At 34.8% G+C, this 20172-nt stretch overlaps 1 protein-coding gene across 10 annotated transcripts; it reads right to left on the bottom strand.

Moving 5' to 3' along the window:
* Window positions 1-440: 440 nt before the first annotated feature.
* Window positions 441-18139, bottom strand: LOC136042130 (cx9C motif-containing protein 4-like). Of its 10 annotated transcripts, none has more exons than XM_065727041.1 (4): window positions 17836-17904; window positions 11179-11251; window positions 6995-7137; window positions 441-848 (listed from the first exon to the last, which is right to left on the bottom strand). In XM_065727041.1, the coding sequence occupies exons 1-4, from the start codon at window positions 17887-17889 to the stop codon at window positions 768-770; spliced, it is 351 nt and encodes a 116-aa protein (XP_065583113.1). In that variant the 5' UTR covers window positions 17890-17904; the 3' UTR covers window positions 441-767. The 10 variants fall into 10 exon arrangements, 9 of the variants coding, with proteins under 9 accessions (XP_065583113.1, XP_065583114.1, XP_065583121.1 ...); XM_065727042.1 differs by having other exon boundaries at window positions 11179-11253; window positions 17847-17904; XM_065727049.1 differs by lacking the exon at window positions 17836-17904 and adding an exon at window positions 18038-18139 and having other exon boundaries at window positions 443-848.
* Window positions 18140-20172: the final 2033 nt, after the last annotated feature.

Below are 20172 nucleotides of genomic sequence, written 5' to 3'. Positions count from 1 at the left end.
AAGTTTGGTACTTGTTTATTATCCCGAACACACTAAAGAGGTTTGCTATGTTTGATCTGAGAAAAACCGGTTTACATATATGTAATCAGATATATTAAGCTTAGTCTTAGAGAGAAAAACTGATAAAAAATGATACAGGTATATCTCAATAGAATAGTTAATATATGGAGGTGGTTGGGTTAGATAATTAATGCAATGCGCAAAGGGCGGCCTCCTTTCCATAATTGTTTATTGTAGTTTCCATAATTTTGTTACTAAAGTCTTATATTTTCGTCATCCATTATGATTAACCTAAATTCACTTCTCGAGTTTGTTCAGGATAACACAAAAGAACCAAAAGTTTATTAAAGAAAAACAGGTTGAGTGTGCAAGAAAAATCTTGCCTCCCCCACCCCTAAATAGAACCCAAGAATTGTGCATACATTTCTAAAAAGTTCTCCTTTATTCTTGTCTTAATTTCGGAAAATATAAAGCTTGAACATAAAGAAACTTTAATAAGGTATTATTACCATAAAGAAATTATTTTCAAATAGATAGACAGTCAGCTCTAATATCCGTTAAAATTGATGCTTCGACGGTCCAGAACTAAAGGGAGCCATGCCGATTTTATATTCAGCAAAATAAGGAGGTAGTACAAGGAGGAGTCAATTGCAGACTTCCCTCCTAAAAAGTCCTTAATACTACTCACAATCTGTTCGATAATTTATGGAAAGTGTCTAGAAAGAGTCGTTCCACTGTCACACTTGGCCAGCTAAAGAAGAAGCTTCCTATCCAAAATCTAGTGATTCTTGTTGTGATTTCGGCCTGCGCTTCGGCGTTCCTTGAAAGACAATCGGAAAAGATAACGCCTGTAAACATGAATGGCTTCAAAGCTAAGATAAATTATGGTTGCAGTGATAGATTCAACTAAGTGGAGTAAGAAAAATAGAACGCTGTTCAATGCGAGTTTTATCAGTGTTATCCGCCCGATTATCGTTGATTCCCAAAAATAAAAGATCCTTAATACCGTTATCTGCCAATGAATACTGGCCACCGTACCAATTAGGACGGGCTTTTGCCTGTTATAAAAGCTTATATTCGCCTTTTTTACTGCCACTGAGTTGCTTAAGCGTTAAATATGAATTAAGCAAAAATATTAATCAAAAAAAATTGTTTGTCTTCATTAAAAAACAGTAAATTCTTTGCCCCCCTCTGTTTGGTGCCTCTGAAAACTCTTACAACTATTAAAAGGGGAACCAACCTAGTGTACCTACTTAGCTGGGAAACAGACAACAGTCGAAGCCTCCCCATTCTATTATATCCCTCCATCATCTAAATGCACAAATGAGCCTTTATAGCAAAACAGAACTTGAGCCTTTATGCAAAATTATACCAAAAGGAGAGAAATCCAGAGGTTACTACAAACGCCAAACTATGCCTGACAAAACGGTAATTAGTCTTATAAAAGCCCTATTTTAGCGTTACCTACCCCATGTCGAGCACCTGAGATATGTTTTGCCGAGAAGGTCTGAATAGCGAGAGTTTAAATAGCTCTAAGTCATAACCAAATTCCAATTGTAAGCTATTAATAAGCGTTTTCAAAATGAACCATGAAACTGATTGAATAAATAGAGTATAACAAATTGTCAAGCAAGACTAGTCTTCTCCACCCAGAATATTTTGCAGGGGTTTTTACTGTCTGTTGATTATTGGAAAAATTAAGCAACACGTGTTTAGTTTTTATTAGAAAACACAGCTAAGAGACAGTAATGCTCCGGCTATAAGTTTCAGCCAAAGGATCTGTCAGAAGATGTACCAAAATGTACTCATTTTGTGAGGAAGGGAGAAAAAATCATTCCCCCTATTCCCAAACGCCAAATTTAAAGTCCCTTTAACCACCCTCCCCTCTTTCTCTCTCTATAAAATCTTGGAAGTTTAAGACTGAAACTCCACAATGAGACAAAACAGGGTATACTATCCAAAATATACATAACACTTACATCTCTTAATGAAACCTAGGGACTGTTTGCAACCCCTATAATGAGAAATACTTGTTTGTTTTTAGTCTAAAGGCATAAAAAAATATATACACTTTTGTAAACAATTAAAAACCTACTGACTCTGACTGTAAAGGTAACTCCAGAAAATTCCCTGCTTAAGTGAGCCGTCTTACTACCCCGTACCTATCATCAGTTTAATGATATTCTGGTTGTTATACTCATCATCAGCTGTATAATTAAGATTTTGAGAGTAAGGACGCATATTGAAAGGATTTAATTTAGGTGCATTCTCTTTGAAGCGTTATCCTTGGATGAGATCTCCTTCCCTAGGCGAACTGTATACCAGTTAATCTTACCCTATTTAGACCCATTCCTAGGGTTGGTGGTGCATGAGAAAATATAAGGTCCAGTGCCCCCCCCCCCAAATCTAATACAACAAAAAGACCGAAACAAAGTGAAATAATTGATAAAAGTGAGCAGCCCCCAGCCACAGCCCCACCCCCATAAAGCAACGATACCCTAGGCAGCTACAATGCACCTCCCCCTTTTAAGGGCTCTGACCCTATAGTAATTAATACTGGTATATTAGTTCCATGGGAGTCTGGAGTCGACTTTCACGACGCAGGGTATAGGGTCTAAGAACACCGAGAATGCCCATGAAAGCTAGTCATTAGCTTTTATAGGCCCAGTTTCTAAGTCCTTGTAATTCTTTTGCCATACCCATCCAACGGGCAGAATTCAAGTTTTAAACGGCTGTTCTTTCCACTTATTTTTTATATTTTATTCATTTATATCGTATTTCACTCCGGATTAGACATTTTTTGGATCACTAACACAGACAAGACAAAAATACGGGGTATAAATACCCCGTAAAGGGTGTTCAAAGGATGACAGCAATAAATTCAATATCTAAACTATATAGTACATTTTTTCTTGAGGATCTTCCAGCATTCAATGTTTTTATAATTTCTTTTATTTTTGAGAATTTTTCGCACAATTTACCTGTATTTTTTGTGGTACTTATTGTCCGTTTTCAAGACAAAACAACATTTTCCATCAAAATAAGACCGAAAAAGATATCTTACAACACAATTTAATAAAAATCAAAAATGATACTTTAAAAACAAAACGAATAACAATACTTAAACTTCCATGCTAGATACTAGACATGAAGTCAGCCAGTTCAAAAGCAATTATGTCAAAGGGCGACCTGCAATAAAAACAAATATAGGAGAAAAATAAATATGCTCTAAATGTAAATATCCATATAAATTTTTCCAGAGGAATTGCCAACGGTTTGTTCTGGGTACCCGACCAACAGACTGTACTTCAAATAGTACGTTGTACAAAAAGTGTGGCTTAATCCTGCTTTCTAGGTCTATAATGAGAGAAAGGTTGAGATGGCAAGGGCATGTTCTACGGATGGAGGACGACATTGCCAAAGATTGCTCTTTTAGGCCAACCGTCTAGGCCTCAATGGAAATTATGTCGTCCTCGGTTGGTGAGTTGTTAATAGTGGTATGAACTTCGCGCCCTGCTGTCAGCTCAAAACACTAATTTTAAACACAAAAGCATGTCTTCTTTTATTCAAAAGCAATTTAGACTCCAAACTATTTAATTAGGTGCATATTCAAGAGGTTTTTTTTTTCAAAAGAGAGCCACAAAAGTATACAAAGAACAAAATATTGTAAAAATATTATAATTGACAGGTGTTAGTTCACCCATCATATAGCAGTTCAGAGGATACTAATGCAAATTCCACACAAAGAATGACAGCCTATAGCTTTTTACATATGTACAATTTATCTCCTTGATTTCAAAGAATGTGTCCCCCAGCGTGGAAAATCTGAGAACAGGACATACGCGGTAATGGTACCTGCACAGGAAAACAGTTTATCTATTAACAATTTTTTGAACAGACAAATGATGTACATAGCTTAATTAGGACATCAAGCTGATGCGGTGGCTTGGGACTCACTTTGTGTAAAAATGGAATTTTTTTGCTACGGGTTGATTTTCTGGATACTACTTAGAAAGGAACAAATATAGAGTCAAATCTATTTAGAAATGAGAAACATATTAAAGTTTAGGAGGCGCAAATGATACACTTTCTTTGCCTCAGTCCCAACGCAGTGGAAAAAAAAATTCTGCCTTTTTCCCAAACAAAAAAAAGGATAGCTTAAGTAGGTAGTGCCACTTTTGGACCCGCAAGAAAATAGCTCCAGATGTGAAGCTCTAGATTTTTAAATTTATAACTCTGAGAAAATATTCCTATCAAGAAACCAGGAAAGTTCAGAATATCGCAACAATTTTCAAATTTTATTACAAAATTTTATTGGGAACCAATGCCTACATCTAACATGATGCTTTCCACCAGAAAGCGGAAATATGGCTCAATCAGCCAAGATTTGAAAAAAAAACTTCAGACGGCCCTCTCTGAAGGAAGATAAAACTTAACTTTAGCTACCACACTATGGACTAAAGACTAGCAAAACTAGCCTTATTGGTCTTAAACAAGAATTACACAAATTTTTCGGAAACGTTACTCCGAAAAATCTCAGCTTAAACCGAATTCAGTAGGCTACTTTCTGCAAAGACCATCTAAAATATGTTCTTACCCCTTTCACAGAACAAAGCTGGCGGAATAGAAAAAAAATATTAAAAAGGACGAAACGAAGCTTTCTCCTGCAAAAAAATCAATGAGGCAAATTAAATGAAAAGGATTAGAAACATCACAATCAATTGGTGTGTTTCAGCTGAATGAGTTCAAAACAATGGGTTTGTTGAATTTCAGAACACAATCATCGTTCTTGATCAGTGATCCTTTGTCATTATCTTCAGCCTAAGATGGCATATGAAAGTAAATTCAGACCCTGAAGCCCGATGGAATATAGTATATAAAAGACCATGGTCCATATTCTAATTATAGTAATAAGTATTGCTTGTAACTTTGAGTTATCCACTGACTTGGAGTAGAAACGATAATAAGTAAGTAATCGTCGTTAATAAAAATTGATTTATGAAATACAACCATTAGGCATTAAATTTTCCCTGGTGGCAAAAACACAAGACAAATCGATTCGAGATTGGAACAAAATAACACACTATAATTAATCATATTGTAATTAAAATCATTTTATCTTAATCCACTTGAATTTTTTTCCTTTCAATTGAAATTATTTAAAAAACATCCTTTTAGCCAGTAACTACACTTTAGTTACATGGAAATCGATAAGCTTAATCATTTAAATGACTTTTTCAAAAAAAACCTAAGTTATACATCTAAAATAAAACAGAAGTACATTCTGTTTTAAAGAATAAGTATTATTATTTACCAATTTGACCTTAGGTCATGCCCTTCTTCAGAAAATTTTTGTACTTCATCTGAATTCTATTTACAGTTCTCTGAATTATTTTAAAAGTATGCATCAAAGTTTGCTCTATTCTGGTGATGTGAAAATGAATACTTTGAAGGGGCAGGGTAATATTTGAAGAGAATGGGGAACAATTGAAAAAGGGCTCGAGTACACAAAATAGGGAAAATTATAGGGTAATACGCAAAGATCTTGAGACCCCATGGGTGGGGAAGGGTATGAGAATCCTTTGGTTATTAAATTACTAAAATTAATTATAGAAAGTATAACGTTTTCTTAAAGCAGGGAATTGCAGATGAGGGTTGCTTGAATTTGTCAATTCAGCAATGAAACCAGTAATCTTGCGGACATATTCCGTTTCTAAACTAGCATCAAAATTATTTCTTTTTTATTATCATCTTTATTTCATCAAATTTTCTTTTTCAGGCACCTTTAATTCAATTTTCTTGGTTTTTTTTTTTTTACTAAATACTTCAGCATTCCATATACTACTATCTACTTTTCCCATGTGGCCTGCCTCTCCTATTACGGCGACAACGAGGCATTTTTCGTCCAGTCTTTAGAAACAAGCCAAATGGAATTTAATGGAAAATAAATAAATTTCAAATAAATAAAAAGCGAAGTTTGACTACAATATAAACCAATTAAACAAACACACATTTCGACATGCTTTGCAGCAACAGTAAATGTTGGTATATGAACAACCGAAAGTTATTATTGTAGCTAGTTTAGAACGGGAATGTGTCTGTAAGAATACGGGAATGTGTCTGTAAGAATACCGTTAAATTTCAACAATTATAGGTTCCAACCTATTCCGTGTAATTGGTGAAGTTCCTTCGATTTAACTAATTGACTACAACACATGAATCAACCTGTTTTGATTTTTTACTTTTCGTTACATTATTTTTTTCAGTGTCATTGATTTAAAGGTTATAGATAATATGGGTGTTATAGCTGTAGCCGTCTAATGTCATTACATTTCGTCCCTTCTTATACTACTACTACTACTAACAACTCATCGCAGCAAGAAGCCGCCTGAGGCCAACACAGCTACGCACACTCCTCCTCCATCGCAATCTGTTCAAAGCCTCCCTCTTTACACCCTCCCAGGAAGTTCCCATTTCCTTTAAATCTTTTTTTTATGACATCTTCCCACCCAAGACGAGGGCAACCTGCTTTCCGTTTAGCCCTAGACGGTTGGCCGAAAAGAAAAATCTTCGGCGATCTGACGTCCTTCAACCACAGAACCTGCCCTAGTCATCTAAAACTTTCTTTCACTATAGCCCTAGAAAGCGGGATTGAACCACCATCTTCATCCACTTTTCGAAGTACTCATGCTTCAGAGCCATATTTGACAACAGTCATCACTGTACCTTCCAATATTCTAATCTTGGTTTGCAAACTTATCTTCCTTTTATTCCGAACTTTTTTTTTTACTGTGAAAAAAAAACACCCTGAGCCTTAGCTATTCTACATTTAATATCTTCACTGTTCCCACCGTCTTTACTAATAATACTACCAAGGTAAGTGAGGCTGCCCACCTGATCAATCTTCTCATTGCCCAACGTTACCCAATATTCTAGTCAGCTTTTATCAAAACCTCGATTTTTCACTATTAACCAAAAAGTAAAAAATATCAACCTTTTTTGAGTTTATCCTTTGAATAACAGCATGTTTAAAGCCTTTACAGGATTCAGATATATGTGGCTGATCAATCCATTTTTCACAGCAGTCTAACATGTAATCCATAAACTTCTTACATCTTTCTTCACGGTAATCATTAGCTACAAAATTAAACATGCATTAAAATAAATAAAATACAAACATCTGTAAACACGTTACATATATAATTTGTAAGTTTCTGTAGATCCAAGAATATCAATAATCTGAAAACAATTAGGTGATATTTATATAACCAATAGTTTGTTTTTTTTACAGTATAGGTGACAGAAAACCAAAAGCGACAAATCAAACTGTAATCATCGATATAAATGTCGTAGTTAGCAGCCAGGGTTATCCTGGCTAATCGCAAATAGGAGGATAAAAAGAGTGCCTCAGAACTTACTAAACGAGGTTTAATTTTTTTTTGTTTCTGGCTTGATTTTCTTACCTATCAACGAAATGAAATCTGAAGTAAAATAAAGATGACGCTATTATTTTTTAACAAAGCTATTCTCTCATATTCACACACTTTACCCTACTTTCAAATACGCCAACCATATTTCAAGGTAATTTTTTATGCAATATATCAAACACGGAAGAAACTAGTAAAATAGCCAAAAAAAGAAAAAAAACTTGAGCTGTTATAATATTAATTTAACTGTGAATTTTCTTACTTATAACCCATTGCCATACTTGTTTGAACCCTAACCACTTACCTAAAGAAAATCCGTAAATACACCGTTTAATTTTTTTTTATTTGGGGACAGGAGGAAAAATTCCCTTTAGTCCTCTCTAAAGAATAGTCTTTTGTTTCTTATGCATGCCAGTCGTCTGACAGGGTGCAATACCGTTCCCTCCTAGTAATCTCAAAAGCCCCAAAAGTACCGTACATATCCCTCCTTAATCAGTTTCAACTTCAAACCCTTCAATCTCGTCGTTTAAAACTAGCCCTATCCTTTGGCAATAAAATTTTCTCCAGCCCTATACATCAAAATATCCTCCTGCCCCAACATCAACCGGCACGGGTAAGGCCACTCAAGGCCGTTGCAGAGCCTGTACCGAAACTTCAACCGGTGACTGTGTCACATGCTTGTTATGAGCTTAGTTTTGTGCCCTCGTTAGTTAAGTTGTTTAATGCTGGGTTGACTTTTTAATCCGAATTATTGTTGTTAATTGTATATATTATAATTTTGTGGATACTTATCGACTTATTTTCGTGTGTATGTGACAATTATTATTGTTAATTGTATATATTATAATTTTGTGAATGTTAATTTTTACTTGTCGACGGATTTTTGTGTGTGCATGACAATAAAAACTAATAATCGGCTCTGTCCGTCGCGTGTTTTTTAAATAAAATGAATTTGAATTTGAGAAAAGGAAAACCAAGAACTATCAGCATCAAAGAACAAAATTAAGAAATAACTTCTTCATCCCCACTCGTAGATCAGATGTAGGGGCAAAAACTGGAACAATGTTTTCAAACAAAATCTGAGCAAAAACTCGGATTTTTCTTAAAATTTATTTTCTAAATAATTCTTATTTTTAGGCTCATTTATCAAAGTATTATTTTAACAGCTCCCTCTTCCTTAAGCATCTCAATGAAATGGATCTATTTTTTAAGCTTTTTATGTTCTTGAGTTTTTTCAAATGACAGTAAAGTGTGACATAAAAAATTTATAATGAGCACAATTTGTCCTATATATGGGAGATACATGTGAAAAAAAATTTCATTAAAAATTATCTTTGATTAGCTGATAAGTAGTGTTGTTTGTTGTTATTCTACTTATATGTCATTGCTCTACTGACCGTAGTATAATGGAGTAGTTTCACAAAGGTAATACAAAAAAAAATGTTCAATCTTATTTGATGACAACCAAAAGGGCTGAATGTGTTCCAAAGAATGTCCCAATAAAAATTTTAAATAATGGCCAAACATAACTATCTTTTCAGACTTGACAAATATTGTTGGACTAAAATCAAAAACTAAAAAAAAATGTTGAGCTTACCAGCAACTAAAAATATTATGAATCTATATCTTCTAATAGAAAAAAAATAACTTAATACAGATTTAAGAAAGACTAGTAAAACAGAATTTGGTCTAACAAAACTTAACATGTGTTAAATGGTATGGTTAAGTATTGCTAAGTCCATAAAAAAGAGGTTCTGAAAATTTACAATTTTTATATAAACAAAGTTACTGTCGAATTTTTTATTGCCCTATATATTGTACACATCATTTATGAGCCCTCTACTGCCTCATAAGACTGCAAAGGCATTAAAAATCACAAGAAAAACATAATCTAATGTTAGATAGCACATCAATAATAGTACTGATAACAGGTTAGATTTAAGCCTATTCTGCCTATTTTACCAAACATGGACGTTTATACCCTGAAGAATACTAAACCCCTGCAATAGTAGACAAAGAACATGCTTGTATTAACAAAAACCCAAAAATGGCACATCATTCAGATATATAAACTGTTTTCTTGTCGCTTTTTTTATCCAGATACCCCAAAATCTTTGTGTTTCACCAGTCAAATTGTGGAAATGTCCAATATGCTCTTTTTGTAATGAACAAACTATATTTTATAGTCAATAGCGCCCTAGTCCTTTTAAACCAGCCAATAGCCCTTTAGTCTTTTAAAACCAAAGATTCGAATATTATTAAAATAATAAAGGAAAGTTTTGAGATAAAAGCAGATAAGGTGGATGCACTGGATAGGTTGTGGCAAACAACGACATCAGAGCTAGACAAATTTGGGATTTGAACTAAAATATAAATTAAGAACCTAAAACGCCCTCTCTCATAATATTATAGCTCATAAATTCTAACTATGCATTGCTTTCATTGGAATTTGGACAAACCAGATTTTTGGATGTAAGCATTAGTTATTATTACTTGATTTATTTCTTAAAGATTGATGCTATTTACCAGTAAAACCTTTGTCAGGGCCTATTCTTGTTTGTATTTTTAGAGACAATAAATATGATCCAGGGCTAATTTAATTTTCCTTTCATAGGACTCAGTAGGATATTTTCCTCCTTGCAACTATTCTAGTAGGCCTTTATAGCTTCTGAGGCCAAGTTTGGAACCAGGGGTTCATTCTTTAAAGACCATGGCACAGGTCTTATTACACATAACTAGTAATAGCCAGTTCACTTCAGAACATTTGATTTTGAGCAAGTTTTGTATTTTTCAGTAGATATCACAGCAACAAAACCAAAATGGCTCTTTTCTGCCATATCAGTACAACAATATCTGTATTTATATAAGATTCTTCCAATATACCTAGTATGGTGATTTTGAGCTAAATATTCGAAAATTAATCCTTTTTCAAATGAATTTTGCAAACAGAGTTGAATAGTAGATAATTTCAATGACAATTAAGCCTCTCATTTATTTATATGAGTTAGCCTCTCCCCTCCCTAGATCTGGAAGAATATTTGATTTTTGTATTTTAATCGAGAAAAACAGTATTCTGTATTACTCAACCATAATTTCTGCAGAGCTCACTGTTCAATAAATGGTCATCAAATGAGAAACCAAATTTAAATAAATTCTGAACTATTTGGAATGTTTTAATTCAAATACTTAAAATACATGATTGGTGTTAATGCTAACCCTAACAGATTAGATTTGAAGTGTTCTCTTTGTTATTTATTTATCTAGAGGAGTAAGGACCCATCCCTATCCCTCTAATGTCAAGGGATTGTGAGAGTTCCTATCCAGTATATAATTGATCAATGATACATAACAGCTTACCTGTTTTGAACTTTTAAGTTAGCACCTCTTCTCTTCCAACAAGAAATTACTGTGCAAATGCCAGACTCTATAGTGAGCATCCTAAAAAGTAGCAACAAACTATGACCATATATATGGAAAAGAGCAACACAGTTAGTTACTTCCTTTTCAGATATAAGTGTTTTAAAGGTGCAATTTTCAAATATTATCAAAAAATTTGAAAATATTTACACTCTTTTAATGATATTTCTTGGGAGGGGGGGGGGGGGTTAAAATAGTCTTGAGGGAATTGATTCATTTTTCAAATCCCTCTTTTGTACCAGCTTGTTAACATTTTTCCAACAGATAACACAAAAAAACTCAAAATCAATACATGGTATCCCCACTGGACTTGGTTGAACTTAAAAAATCCTACCTTTAAGACAGATTTGGATGTCACATGCATGGTTTTTGCATGGATCCATAATTAATAACCACTGGTACAGTCCCTAAAATATTGAAAAGCATAAGCAAAGTAGAAAGAAAAACAGAAAGTACAATGACCATAAGAAAAAAAAACAAGACAAAGTACTGAAAAAACAGCACAGCAGTATCAGGAACTCTTTTAGCTCTAGATTTTTTGTTCAAAGAAAAATTCATACAAATATTACAACTCTAATCTATGGCCAGCCTCTGTATTGTGGTATTTTATGCTTTAGAATGTACACTAGGACATTTTTATACAAAAAAAATTATTATTAAAAAATGCAAAACAATAAAGGCATTTTGTCAATAAAACATATCTGAGACAAGCAGACAGGGTAGAGTATGTTGTAAAGTAACAATAAAGTAACCATGATATTGATATTAGAATTTAAACTATGGAGTCTCCTGGTACTGTTTTTATTTTATTTGCATGATTGTTTTAGAAGCAGCCAATCCAAAATACCTTTTTTCTCAATGGATTTAGTCAGTGCTGCCAGTGAACTTTTCAGTTTTATGAATGGTTTGGTGGTGAAAAATTAGAGTTTTAACCCATTTCTGAGATTTATAACCTAATTTAACCTAACCTATATGTATATATATACATATATATATATCATGAAAAGAGAAATCACCAATGCTACAGCACAAACACAAAAAAAAAAAAAAAAAAAAAAAAAAAAAAAAAAAAAAAGAGCCATATTAGTTACGCACCATTGCAGTTGTGTCCCTGTGTACCACCTATGAATATAGATAGATTTATATATGTGTTTCGAACTACGTAAAACTTGCGAATATACAACATTCTTGGCTTTCCCATTGTCTGTGCATATACAAAGCCTTATGTACTAATAATGACGTCATATGCAAACGCTCTTTTTACAAACAAACAAACATGCATACACACAGCTCGTTTTTATATAGATAGATAGATACAATACAAATTAACTGCATAAAACTTGCGAATATTCAACATTCTTCGCTGTCCAATTGTCGCTGCATATAAATAGATTGTAAGGTTTACCGACCCTCGAACATGCAACGTACAATTGTCCATGGGAAAAACAATCAGTATTAAGATCTATACCACATTTTTCTAATGATTGACCTTGAGCTTTGTTAATGGTGATTGCAAATGCTAATCGAATTGGGAATTGCAATCTTTTAAATTGAAAAGGCCGATCCGTTGGAATCATGGGAATGCGAGGAATAAGAACAGCCTCACCCTCAAAAGGCCCTGTCAAGATTGTGGCCTCTATTAGGTTTTCCATTGTTTTTTTTACGGCAAGTCGCGTGCCATTGCAAAGCTTTGGTGGGTTGATATTTCTTAAAAGTATTATTGGTACGCCTATTTTTAGTTGTAGCACGTGTGGTGGAAACCCTGAAAGATCCACGGAATTTAAAAATTCAGATGGATAATTAACCACTTCATTTGGTTCCAAAACTGTGTCAACTGACTTGTAAAGAACTGCCTGGTCTCGAATCTTGGTCAAAACAATATTGTTGATTTTGTGGACGTCTATATTTTTGGGTGCAAGAATCGCTCTTTCACTTAGCCATTTATTATTTTTATAATTGTTTAGAATATTCGGAAATACTTTTTCAATCAATTCATTTTTGGACGTCACTAAATTACAGAAATCAGCAGGTAGTTGTATACGTCCTGAAATTGAGTCTACTGGGAGCTTTCCGTTTCCAATTGCCAGCAATTGATCTGAAAATGTTTGACCAGAGTCATCGTTTTGCAATCGGACATGCATATTTGTAGTTAATTTTAATGTTTTTACGTGTGCCCATAAATTAGAATTTTTCAGGCAAGCATTCATTTCGTCTGCAGGAGTTGATCTAGGTATTATAGGTAATGTTTGCCTGAAATCTCCCGCAAGCAATATTAATGTGCTGCCAAAGGGTTTCGACTTCCCTCGCAAATCTTTCAAGCATTGATCCAGAACCTCGAGCGATTTTTTGTGTGCCATTGTGCACTCATCCCAAATAATAAGTTTGCATTGCTGCAATACTTTACCCATCCCAGATGATTTGGAAATATTGCATGTGGGAGTTTCTGTAGAATGCAAATTCAGAGGCAATTTCAAAGCAGAATGAGCAGTTCTTCCACCAGGCAGCAATGTTGCGGCTATTCCGGACGACGCAATTGCCAACGCTATATCATTTTTTGATCGAATTGATGCCAGAATCAGTTTTATCACAAACGTTTTACCAGTACCTCCTGGCGCATCCAAAAAGAAAATTTCTCCAACGTTGTTATCGACACAATGCATTATTGTATCATAAATGTCTTTTTGTTCTGACGTTAACTTGGAAATGTTATTTTGTACATACGACAATAGATCACTCGTACTGTAACTTTGTTCACGATCCAATTCTACACATGTCGAAGTTTTTTTGCAAAAGAATCATTTTTGCAAAGCGAAAAGAAACCGGTTAACTTTGTATCCGGTGGATTCAGGGCTCTTTGTTGCACGTTGGTTTCCGAGAAATAAACACGTTGACCATTCTGTAAATATACCGCTAAGTGAACAACAGCTGGACTATGTTCATGTGTCGGAAATGAAAGAATTTGCCAAACAGCTTCATTACTGCTTATGTATCTTCCAGCCTGATATTGTACGATTTCGTCGATATCTTTGATATGGGGCTGCAAGCCAAGAACTGCCATGTCACTGCCTTTGTTGACATATTTACATATGTATTTGATTGCCTTTACGGAGTTACAGTATTCAACGTTTATGTGTGCATTAAATGTTTTTGATAATAATGGGGAATATGGAACAACCCACTGGTTATCTACTTCAATGGTGGTACTGTTATGCTTCTTTATTATTGCTGTTTTACCGCCATCTTCAGTAGATCTTCTTCTATATTGTGGGTAACCATCATTGCCAGTAATTGTGTTGGATACTAAAAATCGAGGATATTGCTTTGTGCACCTTCCTTTGGCCATGCATGGTGAATTTTCGTTCAGTGCACTGCAAGGTCCATGTATCATATTTTTTACAATAATATCATGTAACCCCTTATCGACATTTTCATCAGGTATTTCAGCGGAAATCACATCATCAATTTCGTGCAAAGTAATTTTTTTATGTAGCCAGATTAGTATATGTGCGTGTGGCAAACCTCGTTTTTGCCATTCCACTGAGTACATCCAGCATAGCACTGACCCAAACACTTCAAAATTTACTATGTAGTTTATCAGTGATTTCAGCTTTTGCTGGAAGACACGGGCCGTAATGTCATGTCTATGAACCGCCGATTGTCCATGAAGTAAAAGCTGCAGTATCTCGTCCCAAGATTGATTGTAAATGTAATAAATAAATCTGGACGACCATAGAGACGAACATACGCAATAGCATCTTGAGCATATTCATGCATATGATGGGGACTAATATTAAAGTGATAGCTGTTGGCTCCATCCCAAAAAATGATAGGATATTGTAGGGCATCATAGCATCGATGAGTTTCAGCAATTCTTAACAACTGAGCGTTTCGTTTATGAAGAATAATATCTCGAGGTAAAAACTGATCACCAACCATAACGATTGCCACTTCGTTGATAGTTGGAGCATTGTATCTATGCACATGTTGGCCAGGAGGCGTTTTGTCAGCAGAAATAACAATTTTATGCATATCAGTAGGCATCAAATCGATGGCTGTTTTTAACAGACGCACTAAATTATTATTTTCTTGGAAAAGATGTTGCAATTGGGAAACGATTGTCCTTTCAACATTGGGAGAAATTTCGCACCGTGCATTCAATTCAGAATTTCTATCACTGATGAAGTACAATTGTAAAAATTTATGATTCTCGCCTGAGAATGGTAGAAGGGACCCTGCTTTATGATAAATTTGCCCTTTTACTTTGAAAGTAGGCATAAATTGATCTGGATTTTCGATTTGGGCACCAAACGACGTCATTTGGAAACATGAGTTATATTTTCTGATCTGTGATAAAAAACGCTTAGATTCTGACGTAGTTCCAGTAAGCAAAGTTTTCAATGGCTCTGGTGGTGCAGCCAATAGAGGAAGTTTAACTTTTCCTGAGGCGCAACACATTCCCATTGTTTCACCATTGAATTTCAAGGCCTTGCAATAGGGACAAATTTTAGACAAAGGCCCGATTTGAACAAATCTACTCAAGCTATAATCATCGACTGGGCTGTACCTGAATGCCAGGCGATAACTTTCAGGTTGCTCTGATTCCTCGGCACGCTTTCTTTTCTTACTTTCTCTATCAGCAGCAAGCCTGATTTCTTGCTGTTCTTGTGATTCCTCGGCATGCCTTCTTTTTTCACTTTCTCTTTTAGCAGCAAGTCTGGTTTCATGTAGCTCTGGTAGTTCCTCGGCATGCCTTCTTTTTTCACTTTCTCTTTTAGCAGCAAGTCTGGTTTCATGTTGCTCTGGTAGTTCCTCGGCACGCCTTCTTTTTTCACCTTCTCTTTTAGCAGCAAGTCTGGTTTCGCGTTGCTCTGGTAGTTCCTCAGCACGCTTTCTGTTCTTTCTTTCTCTATCAGCCTCATGCCTGTTTCCTTGCTGTTCTTTTGATTCCTCAGCATGCTTTCTTTTCTTACTTTCTCTATCAGCCTCAAGCCTGTTTCCTTGCTGTTCTTTTGATTCCTCAGCATGCTTTCTTTTCTTACTTTCTCTATCAGCAGCAAGTTTTCTGGCATAGACTCTTTGAGCATCTTCCTCGGCTGTTGCCATTGTAAGTTCATCAGTCATTTTACAGTTAAACATTAATAGATTTCTACATGAACGCATGTCTTAAATATCTTTAATGACGTCATCGTCATAACAAAAATGACGACAACTAACTTCATGACGTCAGTCAACACACAAACATGACATCACCTGACAGACAGACTCACACAGACACAGACAACTTATTTTTATATATATAGATATACGTAAGAATTGTTGGTAAAATTCTAGTTAATTGACTGCTTGCTATCTCAGAAAGGGTTTAGGTTAGGAAAGTGAAACTTTCAGGGATGAATCTACAGACTAAAGTATGTCCCGGTAAGGTATTTTGAAGTAACTACCTCTACTCCTTCTCCCTCTTGAGGGCCTTGCCCTTTGATAACCTTTAAAAACGTGTGTGTTATAAAAGTGAAACCTTGCAAAATAGATCTTCTGCTTAATTGAAGTACAAAAAAATTGTTTTCAGCTTCATAACTTTGCTCAATTCCATTTTATAAGGTTTTAAAGATATGCCTCAAAATTCCACTCAAATAACAGGAATTGCATTTTCATAACTAAAGGCAGAGAAAAAGCAACTAGTAACTGAAAATTAATGTAAAATGTTGTTTTTTCAAAATTTCAATAGGTATAGACCTTTGATGGAGGCAAATTTCAGGGCCCTCTAGAGGGAAGAGGAGTGGAGGTGGTTACTTTAAAATACCTTTCCAGGACATACTTTAGCCTGTAGACCTATCCCTGAAAGTTTCATTTTCCTAACCTAAACCCTTGCTGGGATAGCAAGAAGTCAAATAACTAGAATTTTACCAAAAAAACATTGATAAGGCTCAAATTTCTACTCAAATAACAGGAATTGCATTTTCAGAACTAAAGGCAGAGAAAAGGCAACTAGTAACTGAAAATTAAGGTAAAATGTTGTTTTGTCAAAATTTCAATAGGTATAGACCTGTCATAAAGGCAAATTTCAGGGCCCTTTAGAGGGAGAAGGAGTGGAGGTGGGTACTATAAAATACTTTCCCGGGACATACTTTAGACTGTACACCCATCCCTGAAAGTTTCATTTTCCTAACCTAAACCCTTTCCAAGATAGCAAGAAGTAAATTAACTAGAATTTTACCAAATTGTTTTCTTAACATATTTCTTAACATATACCTGGGCTTTTATCTGTATATTTGCAAATTAATGGGGTTGGGGGTAAAGTTGATTTCCAATGTAAATTAATGTTAACTTTGAATTCATGGTGTAATTCTGACTGTGGAGGTAAGTTTGACTGTTACCTGCCGATGCAAATATAGCCTATTGTCTACCCTACATTGGTGTATATAAGGGTGGAGTTAATGCTCATTTTTGATTCAAATGAATGTTAAATTTGGGTTCATAATGCAATTTTGACCATAGAGGTAGGATTTTTTAGATGTTATCTGAATAAGCTGTTAATAACCTACAAATGTTTACCAATTTTACTAGTCATTAAATTAATTCAAAACAAAGAGTCAACCAATGCAAAATTATGTGGTATATGTATTTTTGATTGTATATTTGAACATTAGAAAGGAAAGAAGCTGCTAAAGTAATGAGCTTTGAAAGTAGTTTTCAGAATTCTAGATTATTTTCTTTTGAGGGGTACAACTACTAAACTAGTGCTTTAAGCTTGGCCCTAATTGAGAACAAGAGTAATAATTATGATCTATTTTAAACTAAATATTTAGTCTAGCCTTATAGTTGGCCTTTTCTGGAGGAATGATGCAAAAACAATATTGGCCAGGCCTAAGTATTGCCATAAGATTCCATTTTATGCTGTTTCTAAGACATCATGGTGACTCTGACTCTACTGACAATATACCCCACTCTACGCTATATGATAGTCACAGATAAAGCCTCAATAATAGCCGACAGCCTTTTCCTCTATTGTGTTGAGTCCCATGATGAGATCACTGTTCTGTGTCATTGTTCTTGCCTTGAGATTTTGAATTTGTTTGCTGATAGAAGCACAAACGATCGATAATGCCGAATGATTTTAAGACAAAGTATCAAACTGAGCAGAAAAGGACACTATTAATGACCCTTTACGAAACTGGTGGTACTGCGAATTTTACCACTGGCACTGCTTAGTCCTCTGCGCTGCTTTTAGTCCCCTTCCTGTCCTTCTTCAATTATAATAATTGTAACAGCATTTGTTCTTGGGTTCGCAGATGATCACACACTTGTTTTTGTAGATTTTCCAATATTCTGATCTCTTCAGTTCAAATTACATAAATCCTATCTCAATTAAAAAAAAATAATAATATCACAGCCATAGCCTCATTATCTGCAAATAGAACCATCAACATATATTTTCAAATGGAATAAGGCATTAGTTATAAAAAGGGGTATTTTTTACTTTGCTATGCTTTTCCTTAACAGGGATACACGATCTGAACCAAACGACTTTTTAAATCTGTATGATTGTATGCATTGTGTAACTGCACCATTAAATTAACCCCTTTTGTAGAATTTTTCCACCTGGCTAACATCCTGGGTCTTGGCTGTTCTATTTTTAACATTTTAACTGCATCTACCATCTATACTAATAACATTACCAAGGTAAATGAAGCTATCCACTTGATCAACCTTCTTCTTACCCAATATCACCTCTTCACCTTCACTGATTCCCAGTCTAAGAGACTTAGTCTCCTCAACATTAATTTTTAAGTCTATATCCGCACCCTGAACTTCCAAAAAATATTTCATTTTGCAAGCAATTTCATCTAGAACGCTAAAATTACCAGCCACATCTAGGCATAAGAAAATTGTATTTTCCCAATTGATTCCACTTTCTCGCATAAAACCTGCCGCAACAGTGCACCGAGAACGTTTTTTTTTCTAAAATAAAAAAAAACAAGTTTTTTTAACTGAAAGTAAGGAGCGACATTAAAACTTAAAACGAACAGAAATTACTTCGTATATGAAAGAGGCTGCTTCCTCATCAACGCCCCGCTCTTTACGCTAAAGTTTGACTCTTTCTCTCAATTCTTCTTTTTAAAACAGTAAAAAACTTTAGCGTTGATGAGGAAGCAGCCTCTTTCATATACGAAGTAATTTCTGTTCGTTTTAAGTTTTAATGTCGCTCCTTACTTTCAGTCAAAAAAGCTTGTTTTTTTATTTAATTTCTGAACGTTTTTGAATCAATGCATGTTTTTATTTTGGCTCTCCGCAGAGGAATAATTAAAACGAAATTTGTATATTTTTTTTTTGGCTAAATGGCTTTCTCATAATTGTGATCGAATGATTTTGAGAAAAAAGAGCGGGGGAGGAAGCCTAGTTGCCCTCCAATTTTTTGGTTAATTAAAAAGGCAACTAAAACTTTTAATTTTTTACGAATCTTTTTATTAGTAAAAGATTTACGTAACTTATAAATTAGCTTACGTAAAGAACTTTTGTATTCTCATGTTTTTATTACATATATGAGGGGCTTCGCCCCCTCGTCAGTACCTCGCTCTTTACACAAAAGCTTAAATTTTGTCCCAATTCATTAAGAATGACCCCTGAATCACAAAAGCTGTAGAATAAATAGTTGAAATTACTATAAATACTTTAGCGTAAAGAGCGAGGTATTAGGAGGAGGGGAGCCCTTCATATGGGTAATATCTGTTTGTTTTAAGTTTTAATGCTGGTTTCTTACTTCCAGCTGAAAAAACTTTTTCATATTTATTTTTTCATTGTTTTTTTTTTAAATAATGCTAGTAAATCCTGCGCTCCCTTCATGGAAATTTTCTTCCCCCATGACAAATTCTCGATGAAAATTTCCCCCAGCCTATCCCCCTCTTCTCAACCCCTTCCCCTACCAAAAAAATCCTCCTGAAAACACCTGTACACTTCCCAATAACCATTACTATATATAAGCACTGGTCAAAGTTTGTAACTTGTTGCCCCTCCCACGGGAACTGTGGGGGAGTAAGTCGTCCCCAAAGAAATAGTTATAAGGTTTTTCGACTACTTTGAATAAAATGGCTATCTCAGAATTTTGATCCGTTGACTTTGGGGAAATAATTAGCGTGGGAGGGGGCTTAGGTGCCCTCCAATTTTTTTGGTCACTTAAAAAGGGCACTAGAACTTTTCATTTCCGTTAGAATGAGCCCTCTTGCAACATTCTAGGACAACTGAGTCGATACGATCACCCCTGGGAAAAAAAAACAAATAAAAAAAACAAAAAAACAAACAAATAAACACGCATCCATGATCTGCCTTCTAG

Source organism: Artemia franciscana, unplaced genomic scaffold (assembly GCF_032884065.1).
Source record: "Artemia franciscana unplaced genomic scaffold, ASM3288406v1 PGA_scaffold_67, whole genome shotgun sequence".
Taxonomy (NCBI): Eukaryota; Metazoa; Arthropoda; class Branchiopoda; order Anostraca; family Artemiidae; genus Artemia; species Artemia franciscana.
Note: the sequence above shows the minus strand (reverse complement) of the source record. Positions and strands in the feature narration are given on the sequence as shown.